Source organism: Trichechus manatus, unplaced genomic scaffold (genome assembly GCF_000243295.1).
Source record: "Trichechus manatus latirostris isolate Lorelei unplaced genomic scaffold, TriManLat1.0 scaffold00010, whole genome shotgun sequence".
In the NCBI taxonomy this organism is placed as follows: Eukaryota; Metazoa; Chordata; class Mammalia; order Sirenia; family Trichechidae; genus Trichechus; species Trichechus manatus.
In genome coordinates, this window is record NW_004443946.1 from 6,275,970 (window position 1) to 6,288,610 (window position 12,641).

At 34.2% G+C, this 12,641-nt stretch overlaps 1 protein-coding gene across 1 annotated transcript; it reads right to left on the bottom strand.

Annotated features, from left to right (window-relative positions):
* Positions 1 to 281: 281 nt before the first annotated feature.
* On the bottom strand, positions 282 to 12,635 carry GMFB (glia maturation factor beta). The gene is made up of 6 exons (XM_012560080.2): positions 10,263 to 12,635; positions 8,567 to 8,616; positions 7,849 to 7,898; positions 7,119 to 7,201; positions 5,819 to 5,892; positions 282 to 4,035 (listed from the first exon to the last, which is right to left on the bottom strand). Coding segments are annotated over exons 1-6 (330 nt in total). The 5' UTR covers positions 10,264 to 12,635; the 3' UTR covers positions 282 to 3,963.
* Between the last annotated feature and the right edge of the window lie 6 nt (positions 12,636 to 12,641).

Here is a 12,641-nt window from a genome sequence, read left to right on the forward strand (position 1 = left end):
TTTTCTGGGATCTAAGCCATTGATTTCTCAACATTTTCTACAAATGAATCATTTTAGCATCAGACCAAGTTTTAGAAATTATTATAATCTTGTTATATTCTTGCTCCCCCAATCCTACACTGCCAAGTGACTATTGTTTATTTGACCTGTCACTTTTTCCAGATAAAGTTAACTGCTAAATCAGTATGTGGCTCAAACAAATGCCACAACTGAGCCAGACAGGTTAACAGTAACTCCAAAGGGGAATGGAGGGGGAGTAAAAAATGAAAAGTTACAAGTCCTTTCATGTTAACATTTTATTTAAACCAGTACAAGCACCATGCTTAACAGAAGACTGTCCAAAATAAACATGCAGTATGAACTAGCAGAGACTGAAACCACAGCATAAGACGTTGTGCCAGTTGTTGATTTTGTTAAACATTGACAGGGAACTGTTAAAATTCACAAGACTGACCATTAATGTTTCAAGCCTCCGGAATGAGATTATATTGGACCATTGAAATCAGTGGGAACTGCCCTGACATGTTAGTGATTTCAAACAATATTCAAGTAATTACATGTGCATGAATTATATTCCAAAAAACAAAAACAAAAAAAGTTTCTATCACAATCTTAATGTAGTTACAGGAATATGATCACTGATTTGAAATGTCAAATGGCATAACAGGAAACAAATTTCTCAAGAATATTCAACTTGGGACCATTGATTTTAAGTGGTCTAGATGATTATTTACATTCTTGCAGAAATACAAAATAAGGTTTGACAGAAAATGTTTGAGACATCCCTTCACATAAGTTGTAAAGGCTCAAATTCTGTAGATTTCAGTATTATCAGTCTATTGAACAAATAGGGAAAGCAACCGTACTAAGAATATTTGAACTGACAGAATACAAGTTACTCTCTACTTCCACCGAATATCAGCATTTAAACTCTTATGAAAATATCTATTCATCACTAGTCCACATTATGGATTAATGACATTGCTTGGGTTTTAAAAGTAGTCCACACATTTTTTTTTTTTTTTTAAAGGATGCCTTCCTTATTATCTATATGTGTGGGGGGAAAACAGCCAAATTTAATTTGGCAGTAAACTCCCCTAACTGGAAATTTTTAGTTAAGTGTCAGACCAGGATTCAGTTTATGGCTACATTTGACTCCTGAAAATAGGAGATAAAAAGGGAGGGAAAAGTGCTAACAGACATTCTGCTACAAAGATTATTTAGTAACAACAATAAAAAATTTAGCAACACCCTTAAACAAGAGTATGTTTAACTGCACTAGGCATTTAGTAAACTTTTTAGAAATAGACAATTCAAACGTTTTAGAAGTCAATTAAACAAAAACAGTCAACCAACTTTTTCCTAACAATTGTTTCAATACCAGAACAAAGTAAATACTATTCAAAACTCAGACAACATTTTGGAATTTCAGCATAGTAACCTGAGAACAGTTTTCTTCATAAGTCATGTATGTTGCCACAAAAACCATACTGAAAACATACTGTGAATACTAGTTGGCTCTATTTTGACAACATTAGATGCTATGCAGAACTTATGCAAAGCTAACAATTTCAAAACTAATGCTGATTTAGAAGACCATGAAGGAGGTTCCCAGGACCAAAAGCTGCTGCCAAAAAGGAAAGATTACAATTTAAGACTGAATGGGAATAGCCTGTACCAGAAAGATATGGAATGTAAAAACTGGAATTACGAAATCTAGAGTTACCATTTGAGAGAAGGCAGAAAGAAGATCAAATAGGAAATATAAAAGAACAATGCAAAATTTGGTCAGATAAAAGGGAAATTTATATAAAATTTAAGAATACGTTCGCGCATGGGATTTATAAATCTCCCTTTAGGACATTTAGTAGTATATAGACAAGGAGTAAAAAATCATTCTACTGATCCCCTAACCTCAATCTGTTGTCTTGCAAAAATACATGTTACTAATAAGGAGAGTCAGAGAAGCTCAAAAAAGCATGATTTATTACAGCTCCTTGCCCCTTTTAGAGAACAGCGGAACCAAGAGCTCTGTGTATGGCAGGTCAATATTATCTAACATTATGGAGGACAGAGCTTTCAAAACAAAAACAAAAAAACCACACAAGACACAATAAGGAACCTCATTAAAAACTACATTCTTACAGCCCTAGTCAGTTTCTCTTATTGCTGTGAACCAAGTGAAATAAAATCTTATTTCCTTCATTCAAAAACGTTAACACTCTCCATTCACTTGGATAACATTTGCGTTTCTGCAGAATTTTAAGCAAGTTATTCTCCAATATCAAAATACCTGTTTAAAGAATTCATAAACTTCCTGGGTGAAGTTTTCTCTCTCTCTGGAAATTGGAATAAAGACTCATTTTCACTCATTAACCAAAACAAATACCACTTTACCACTTTCTCATCTCCAACTAACTTCCTATTGCTTCCTTATTTCTAGATTAGTGGAGTCAAATAGTAAGCTATAGGTATTGGGAAGAGAAGATGCTCTCTTCAGTATTGTGAAAATTTCAACCATCTTTACCTCTTTACTGAAGTTGGCACAGAAACCTCAAAAAGGATACAAAGAACATATGAATGGAAAACACCAACACAGAAAAACGTCTTTGCTAGTTTTGAAATAACTAAAATATTCTTAATATAAGAATTTACCCACTAAATTTGGTTAGTCTTGAGTGTCTAGATCTTTTGTCAAACTAGTGTTAAACAGTTACTTACATTTTTAAGAGTACACTATATATCAGAATCCTTGCTTTATGCCAAGGATATTTGCATCTAACAAAACTGGTTAATTATTTGGCTCAAAATTAGAGCATCTTCTGACATTTAGAATATAAGATGCAAATTCTATTGATGTGTTAATGTTATTAACTATGGCCAAAGTTTTAAGATAAGTAACTTTTCCCGATGGCACAAACTTAAATCACAAATATATCTAAAATTATAACTAACAACTGCCAAATATTCACCAATGCATGCAGATAGTTGGAATTTAAAAAAAATGAAGTTGATTTTATTACAAATTTCAGATACACACATTAGAAAATTATTTTACTTGGACCCTTTACAAAAGTATTGATTTCACCAAATCTGGAATACTGGCAGTGTAAAAGTTTTAAACTAACTTTAAAGCTAACAAATCAAAGGCACAGTGTTAACATATTTCAAATAACTAGTGTTCATATGACATTAGGAGATGCTTTCTAAATAGTGTTATTAACCTAGCTTCCAAACTATCTAGAAATGACATAATCAGAAATGAAGCCCTTGATTAGTTATAACCCACCAATTTTTAAGATTAAGACACTACTTTCCAAAAGAAGAAAACCTAATAGTTATAGTCATAACTTTACTATAAAATCTAACTTCCAGACTTTAAGAATGATTGATGAATACAATTTCTGGACTTGATTAAAAAGATACAGGAAACCAAAGAAGGTACAGAATTGATGAAAAATGTACTCGCAATGTAGGTTACACTACAGTACATTACTAGTCATGGCTCAAAATTAGGTCACTCAAGTCTTTAACCCCAAATTAATTTCAAAGATTTGACAAGTGATAGTATGTTATTTTCATATATAAACTGCTAATATCCAGTATTTGTCAAAAGGAGGCAACTGTTGTCTATCACAATCTAATACCCACTTTCCAATGGTGTCTGTAAATAGTAACAAATTCTGAACCATAAGTTATAGAAATTAGTCACAAGAGTGCAAAAAGTTCCTGGAGAGAAGTAGTCCACCTAACAATTACAAATATAAGGAAACACTTTACAAAGTTTCATTACTATGAAGATAATTTCCTCTTTGTTCAAACTTTGCACAAATGAAGATTTTTCTTTACTGCAGGAAACAAACTGTAAATAACAGTGCATTTTTAGGCATAAATAAGTATTTATGTCTGGTTCCAGTATGGTCAGGTTAATACATAAATACTTTAGAAACACAGAAGTTCACATTAGTGGAAAAATCCAAGTTTCTCACGTAACCATTCTTCAGTCAGGTCTTCAGTATTTCGTATTTCAAATACCTTAAGAAAAAAACTTGAGTTATAACTGATATTCTCAAAGCAAAAATCAAACATATTATATATTTGAATATTAATACCAAATTCTGCTTCCTTTCATACCAGTCATGACTTAACCTGTGTAAATTAGATATACCTTTCGGGAGATCCTTTACTTCTTTTAAATGCTCAGTACTCAGTTTCCAAAGTTTAGCAATCAAAATGGTATAGAACCAAAATTCTCTTAAAACCACAAACCTACAAACACCCTAAAAGAGCAGCTCTATAAATCCTACCCTCTATAAATCTAAGAGAGACAAAAAAACATCCTAAGTATACACAACTAAAATTTATCTAGTTAATTAGGAACTGGAGGAACTTATACAGGTGCTCCTTAGTTTGAGCATCAAATGGAAATACCAGCTATAGACTGTTTTGATAAGGATAGAAGTCCAGAGCCACAAATCTCAGGCAGGAATCTGAACTAGCACAGACCTAGAAAGTTTAATAGCTATAGTAAGAAAATGTAATACAGCAGAAAGGAGGGGATTTGGGACCAGAAGATGTAGGTTTGAATCCTAGCTCTGCCACTTACTATTATGCAACCTTGGGTAAGTCATTAATCCTCTGAACCTCAGTTTTCTCATCTACAGAATGGGGATACCACCATCAAGCTGACACAGGGTTGTTTTGAGGATTAAATGTGATTATCTGTAAAAGTAACTTGTAAATTGTAATGTCTCAACTCTAGCACTTTAGGGCAAGCCAAGGATTAGAATAGACATGAGGCTGATCACAGGGCTCCTTTTTAACCCGTAACCCCTTAGAGCGGCTCCAGCATGTTCACATGGTACAAATTAGAAAAAGGTAGCGTCTATAAGTTGGTGGTACCAATGACAATCATATGGGCTAAAGGGAAAAAGTAGAGGGCACTTAAAGACATTCCCTGAGTTGAACGTTTCCCTCAAGGGGAAAACACTGACGATGTCACTAAAATAAACCTGAAAGGAAATATTTCTTGATACAGTTTTAGTGATGTAATAGTCTATTTCAAATCTTAAATGTATACACATTTTCAACTCAAATTAATATGTGGAAGTTATATAAAGTCTCAGAGCAAGTACCTCTCACCTTTAACCTTCAAAAATGCCATTAAACAATGAGGACATGTTAAATCTTAAAGCTAACATCTCATATAAAACAGAATGTCCTAGCTTTATTACAATTCTTAACAATTTCAATAATTTAATTTTAAATTTGGAAACCACAGTTAACTGCACAATATGGAATTTCTGCACAAAACTTGGTTCATTTAGTTTACGGTAAAGCGCTCAGACAAGGTGCGGTGCTGACCTTATTACAAAATCTATTAGAAACTACATTACGGAAAAAATAAAGACCTCTCAAAAGACTGAACAGTAAATAGTAGCTTTTCTAAAGCTGCTTAGATTTTGAATGAAAGTGATTTCTTCTAATCAACTTATAATTCCCAATTCATAAAACACCTTCCGGTTCAAAGATTTCTATCCTCCTATGTTCACTTAATAAAAAGCTTTGACTAGTTTTCTGCTCTGGTCTAAATAACTTTCAACTATATAAAAAAATACTTATACCTTCAGATTATTTTAGCTATTGCTCTATACACTAACAGGTACTTCATATGTAAATAAAAGTAAAGTCATTAATTCTAAGAGTAAGTCATCATAAAAAAGAACAAAGTCTTGGATTACAGAATCTTTTTCTCCTACAGTAATCTTTTTTTTAAGGGAAAATATTATCTCACAAGCAAGCCAAACATAAATACTACCTTGGTTAGTTCAGCTGTTTGGACTAGCTTATTTTTACTCCCAGCATACATCATCTGCTGTTCAGGCTTACATCCTGGAAAAGAGAGATTAGTGTGGAAATAAGACAGACATTTTGAAAAAATGATAAGTTTTCATTATTTACTTTTTAAAAATGAAACATTTAGGATTTCCTCTCCCACCAAGTTTACAAAAACCTCAGTCTAAATGTATACAGACTGTATTTTGAGTCTTATTTTGCAGACTACCAGCACAGAGACATAACTAAATTATAAATAAATAAGTCTATACCAACCAACCAACCCATTGCCATCGAGTCGATTTCAACTCATAGCGACCCTACAGGACAGAGAAGAACTGCCCCATAGGGTTTCCAAAGAGTGGCTGGTGGATTCAAACTGCCAAACCTTTTGGTTAGCAGCCTGAGCTCTTAACCACTGCACTGCCAGAGCTCCAAATAAGTTTACAGGGCAGCAAAAATAAGCGGGGCTAGACTTTTAGAGCCTTGCAAATACTTAACTTGTCAGCAACTATCTTCGTTCTGACATTAAATATCAAGATCAACTTTACGGATGCCTAAAATGTGTAAGGTTTTACTATGGTGGTGGGCCAGTGGGGCAGGGAGATCTGCCCTGAAAAAAAAGTTACAGTCTGCTTACATATTAATTTTAAAATACACTGCAGTACCTATTAAGAACTAAGTAAAAGATACAAAGAATAAAGTTTGGAGAAGAGTTCAGTGAGTAGAGACTTTATTGTGGGTTTGAATGGTGGTGGTAGTGGGAGTTCTGGTGATGACGGCCTGTCTTAAATACTAATAACCATTTTAATATCTAATTTAAGCTACTCTTGAGACCATTCTCAAGATTATAAGCACATTATTGGTAACTACTATTTTAAAGATAAACAAATGTATGCCATGATTATACACAAAGTTTACGTATCTATAAACAAGATTAAAACATTAAGAAAATGTACTTTTGATATTTAAAAATGTCATTACATTTCAAAATCCCTAGAATGTGCATATGGTTTAACAATGACGCTTCTAGGAATTTATCCTAAGAACATAAGCAAGTTCTAAGAGAAGATGCCTTATAGCAACTTCTTTCTAGAGGTGCATGCATGTGTGCACATGTACACACATACATACATATACATAGACACACACACACACCCCCCTCAATTTAGGTGATTTAACACTTTTCATCTTAAAAAAAAAAAAGCATAAAATTTGTTTAGTATAAAATTTGTTTAATTATATCAAGGCCAAATATACACTATTTAAAGAAATTCACTTACCAACAGGACTGGAGAAAATAAAGCACAAAGGATATGAAACTCTTCCATCATCATGTTGATATTTATAACTATACACAATGAAGGTTTTTCTCAAGTTAAAGAAATTAAAATTACTGCTCTTTCTGAGCCAGGTGTCCATTGCTTTTGGGCCAATTCCGACTCATAGCAACCCCATGTGTTACAGAGCAGAACTTCTCCATAGGGTTTTCTTGGCTGTAATCTTTTATGGAAGCAGATTGCCAGGCCTTTCTTCCATGGTGTTTTGAGCCAGGTACTTACCAACAAAGTTCTGAAAGAAAATACATACCTGGGGAGTTACAGAGTGGCAAATTTCTATCCTATCCATTTAGGCCATATCTACACTGTTCCTTATATTTCCACAAAATTATTAATGGATCCCAAAAACAGCTTATCATAAAATCATATACTCTCTCAAAAAGAAATTCATTAAAAGTATGAATTTGCCAATATGGATTTTTCCCTCAATTTTTATTGTACACACATTGTCACAAAGGGAATTCTTTACAAAAGGAAGCAATTCATCACATGAATACATCAACTATTTCTTCTAATTCAATATGTACATATATATTTTAATTTGGCTGTGATCATAATATAGAAGGAAATTTTATAAAATATATGCCTTTTGAAAGTTGAACAAATGAGCTTCACAAATAAAATCCTGACCACTAAAGAAAACACCTTTTTAAAGCACAAAGAAAAAGGATATCGAGGTTGTCGTTCAGGTAGTTCATCTTTAAGTTCATCAGGTGAAATGCCCTGGCGTGATAAAAAAAAAAAGCAATTGTTAAATATTTTCTTACCCATAAATCCTTAAGGAGATATACTGAACATCTATTCTACTAATAGTTATAAATTCAGAACCACATGCCACAAAGTAAAATTTTATTTTACTAAACTGTACATAAAACTGAGGTTACTAAATTCTCCTTCTAGTCAAAGCCCACTCCACTTAGTTCCACTTATTAACTAAACATAGGGCCGAAAGGCACAGTAGTCTATGCTAATGTTCCCAGTGTCAGGAAACACTAAGACAAGCCATCTCCTCAGAGAAAACAACAACATCAGATTAAGGGGGAAAATTAATTAATTTGATGAACTAAACATTTAAGTTACAGGGTCTTAGTTTTTATATTACTAGCCATCCAGTTTAGAAGCAAGTTATAAAGTTGACTCAGTTTTTTGGACACAAAGCCCTACCTTCTATCATTTATTACACTGGATTTCACTCATCCTTTAAAGAAGATGGCTATATTAGCAAGACAATACACTACACATTAACTGGCACATGCTTTTTATGCGCAGTGAGCATGCATTTAAATTAGGTTCAGAACGCATTTTAGAAGAAGTATATGTAACTAACATACCATCGTTTGAGCAATAATAATTCCTTAACTATAAAATTGTATTTAGCTGATTGAACAAACCTCAAGCTCCTCATCCAGTACCACCAGGCGTTTATCCTTGTCAATCTTCACTAAAATAAAAACATAAAAGTAAACTATAATTCTAATGTGAACTTGATCTACTCATCCCACACAGTCTCAGGCTTTTTTTTTTTCTGGCATCTAAAATTAACATATCAAGAAACAGAAGCACCAAAATCAACAAGCAGTTTTAGTTTACAGTCTGTTAGCTAGCTTTGCTTTTCAGGCAGTCAGCTTTTAAAAGCTTTTACTCACGATTTACAGCATCTAATTTGCTTATTTGGAGGCTCTGGGTAGTGCAAATGATTAACACGCTCAGTTGTTAATCGAAAGGTTGGGGGTTAGAGTCCACCCAGAGGCTCCTTGGAAGGAACACTGGCGATCTACTTCCAAAAAATCAGCCATTGAAAATCTATGAACCGTTCTCCTCTGACACACATGGGGTCACTATCAATCAGATTCGACTCTACAGCAACTGGCTTGCTGGTTTTAACTTGATTATTTAGAATTTAATGACAATTCCTTCTATTCACTGTACATATGAAGAACTTTGTAACTCAAACACAACTTCCTAGATAATAAGAAAAAGTCTGAAAGGATGACTGTGATTGAGACTGGTCTATGTGCAACATGATTTGAACTAGTGTAAGGGAAAAGTGGACCAGATGGATGTCAGGATAGAAAAATCGCCAGATTCCCAGCATCTCCAGAGTCAGGATTTCATGATTCAGTATCATTATACTGAGAAAGCGAATTACCAAAATAACAGAGATAACTATACTCAAATATATGTAACAAAACAATCCAAAGCCAAATCAAAATACTTTTTTTGGATAATTTACACCTCTATTCCTTTCCATTAGTCTGAAAAAGTGAAAATTTTTGTTTTTGTACTAAATGCATATTAAATCCTGAGATACAATATGATCTCAAATTTCACCTTCTGTGGTAATATGACACTGATACACATTCTCACTTTTAAGAACTGTATGTCTATGCTGTAATATTTATCTGCAATAAAACCAGAATTTATGACAAGTTGTCACTACCCTTGATAGTTCACATTTGCCAGATGTATCTCTGTTAAGCACAGTCTATGGATTTTTATATTTTCACTCCCTCATCCTTCATCTACCCACATATTAAATGTCACCTAAGAAAAAAAGGAAAATCTGCATAACATCAGACACAGCTCAGTAGAAGAGGCAATATGCAAATCATCCTTGCCATTTTCAGAAGTCGGTGACACTTAAAAGAACTCTCCATGAAACCAGAGTTTACATCTAGAACTAGAGTAAAACCCAAAGTCACTCCGAACACAATGCTGAGCTTTACCACTTCAGGTGTAGGCAAAGGTTTGAGGATGACTGGCCAGGCTACTTTTAGTCCCCAGAATTTAAGCATGGAGTTGTATGGATTACTGAAAATGGGAATCCTCATTCCCCAAGTGACCAAGAATACCTCCAGAGTTACACAGGCACTGAAAGGACTACGGTAGAGGCTGGACACTCCAACCCTGTCCTGGAACATTAGCTGTTACTTATTTTTAAGATGTAATCTAAAAAGGGTTTTTAAATGAACCAGGAGAAGGCAACACTACTTTCTGAAGGTTCAGTTTATTCAATATAGCTAGAAGTCCTGATACATCAACACAAACTAAGACCATGTAACTTTCAGGGAATTACTTTTAGCTTACTTATAATGGCAGCATTGTTCGTTTCTTTACGAAAACGAAACTTTCTCAGCTTTTCCACTAAATCTTCAGCAACATCACAAACCACCAAAGATTCACTCTAGAAAAGGGGGGAAAAAATCACATGTAAAATGCCATGACTTTAATATACCTACATGTTAAAGTCATAAAATCCAATACCTATAAAAAGCTATATTCACATCTGTAAGTGTTAATTATGTGAAAGTATTAAAATGAAACAAACGAATACTTAAAAGAGCTTTTAAGTCTACCAATCTTTGGAAGTACATTATTTAAGCACACACATTTCTTCATCTTGTATGTAAGGGTATACTTTACTTTCTCTTTGCCTAAGAAATGACTCAAAGAACCAGACACATAATAACATGCAATTTCATCAGAACTGGAGAAGGGAAAAGTCAAGGATCATTGTCTACTGTTGGAAAGTAAGGCAAGTATGTTTTTGCACTACACAGGACAAAGAGGAAAATTATCTTATTGAATTTAGAATCAATATGATGACATTGGTTCATTTTTGGGTCTCACAACTGTGAAAAATACAAATAACAAAAGTATGAAAAATATAAGAGACCAATAAATGTTTATAAACTTAATTAAATGACTGTGAGGATAAAGCACCCATTTTAGAGGCGCAAATGAATTGCACCATTACGAACTGTAAGCAAAATGATGGAAATCTTTTTTTCTTTTCAATATGTAAAGCTTCGAATACATGCAAAGGTAAAACCAATAATATAGTGAAACCCCTATGCACCTATTACTCAACTTCAACTATTATCATCACATAAAACCAAAAAACTAAACCCATTGACATCTAGTTGATTTGGACTCAAACGATCCTATATAACAGAGCAGAACCGCCCCATAGGGTTTCCAGGGCTGTAATCTTTACAGGAGCCAACTGCCACATCTTTCTCCAGCGGAGTGGCTGGTGAGTTCCGAACTGCCAACTTTTCCATTATCAGCCAAGCACTTAACCACTGTGCCACCAGGGCTTCTAATATCAAAACACAGCCAATCTTGTTTCATCTTAATCTTTCAATCTTATCCTGTGTTGGGTAAATGACAGCGTAAGTTAAAGCAGAAAATGTTTATCAATCTTAAATTGTTCTTTAAATTCAGAACACAGGTAATATGTAAGGTGTAATATACCATATGATGCTCTTATACAACCAGAAACTATATCCCACCAACAGGTACTAGCCAATAAATAACACCCTTGCAGGAGTTACGTACTTCCATTCTTTTAGCTCTCTTTAGACGAAGAGATGCTAAGTCTTACGCAGCTTCCTGAAGCTAGGATTCAACCCCATTCCATTTTTTTCTATCTTTCAAGAAAGATAGAGAAGTTAGAAAACTAGAATTTCCATCTTCTCTTCAACCAAAGATAGGACACATTATCAAAACTAACATATATTTTAGATTTCTGTTTATGCAAAACCAAGTTATCTTGAAAGTTCTATCTTCTAGCTCTGATATCCAGAGCTACGTGTGCAATCTTGATAGTCTAAGGACCAAGAACTAAATGAAAAATATGCTGTGATTTAACTTGTATAGCTCCTTTTTTTTGCATTTTCATCCCTTCCAATATTATAGTAAGGCCAAAAATTCCTTCCTACAAGAAAAAGGACTCAGGCTCAGTCAACTCTGATTGCTTACAGTTCAACAGAATCGCTTAAGTACAATGTCCCGAAAACAACTTTGTATGGTAAATGTTAACATAAAATTAAAGTGGAGAGTTGAGCTCAACTGTTCATTTATCAGTTGATCCATACAACCAACATTTAATGAGTACCTGGCACTGTGCCAAGTGCTAGGAATACAATCATATAAAAATAAAAAAATAAAAGGTATAGTCCCTGCCCTCAGGGAGCTTATATTATGTTCTAGTAAAGAGCAGACCTACATTAAAAGGATCAGGCAAAAAAAATGCAAAATTGTATCTGTGAAAAGGGCTAGAAAGGAGAGATACAATGCTGGGAACTTATGACTGGGGAAGAGCAGCACGGTCAAAGGAGGTTTCCCTGAAAAAGGCATCTGAAGGACCAAAGCTGCTTGTGCAAACTGCCTGTGAGCATAGCACATCTCAGATAATGAAAAGCCAGTGTGACTCAAGCACAGAGAATGAGCAGGAACATGGTACAAGAGGAAGTTGGTAGGGGCTGCACTACATAGAGCCCAGTGGGTCATATTAAGTATTTTGGTCTCTATCCTATGAGCAAACAAAAGACACTAATGTGTTTCAAGGAGGGTGCTGAAGGGAAACATGAACAGATTTACATTTCTGAAAAGATCACATTTGCTATGGTGTGAACAGGAAACAGGCAGTGAGCCAGGATGAATAAAGTAAGACTAGTTAAC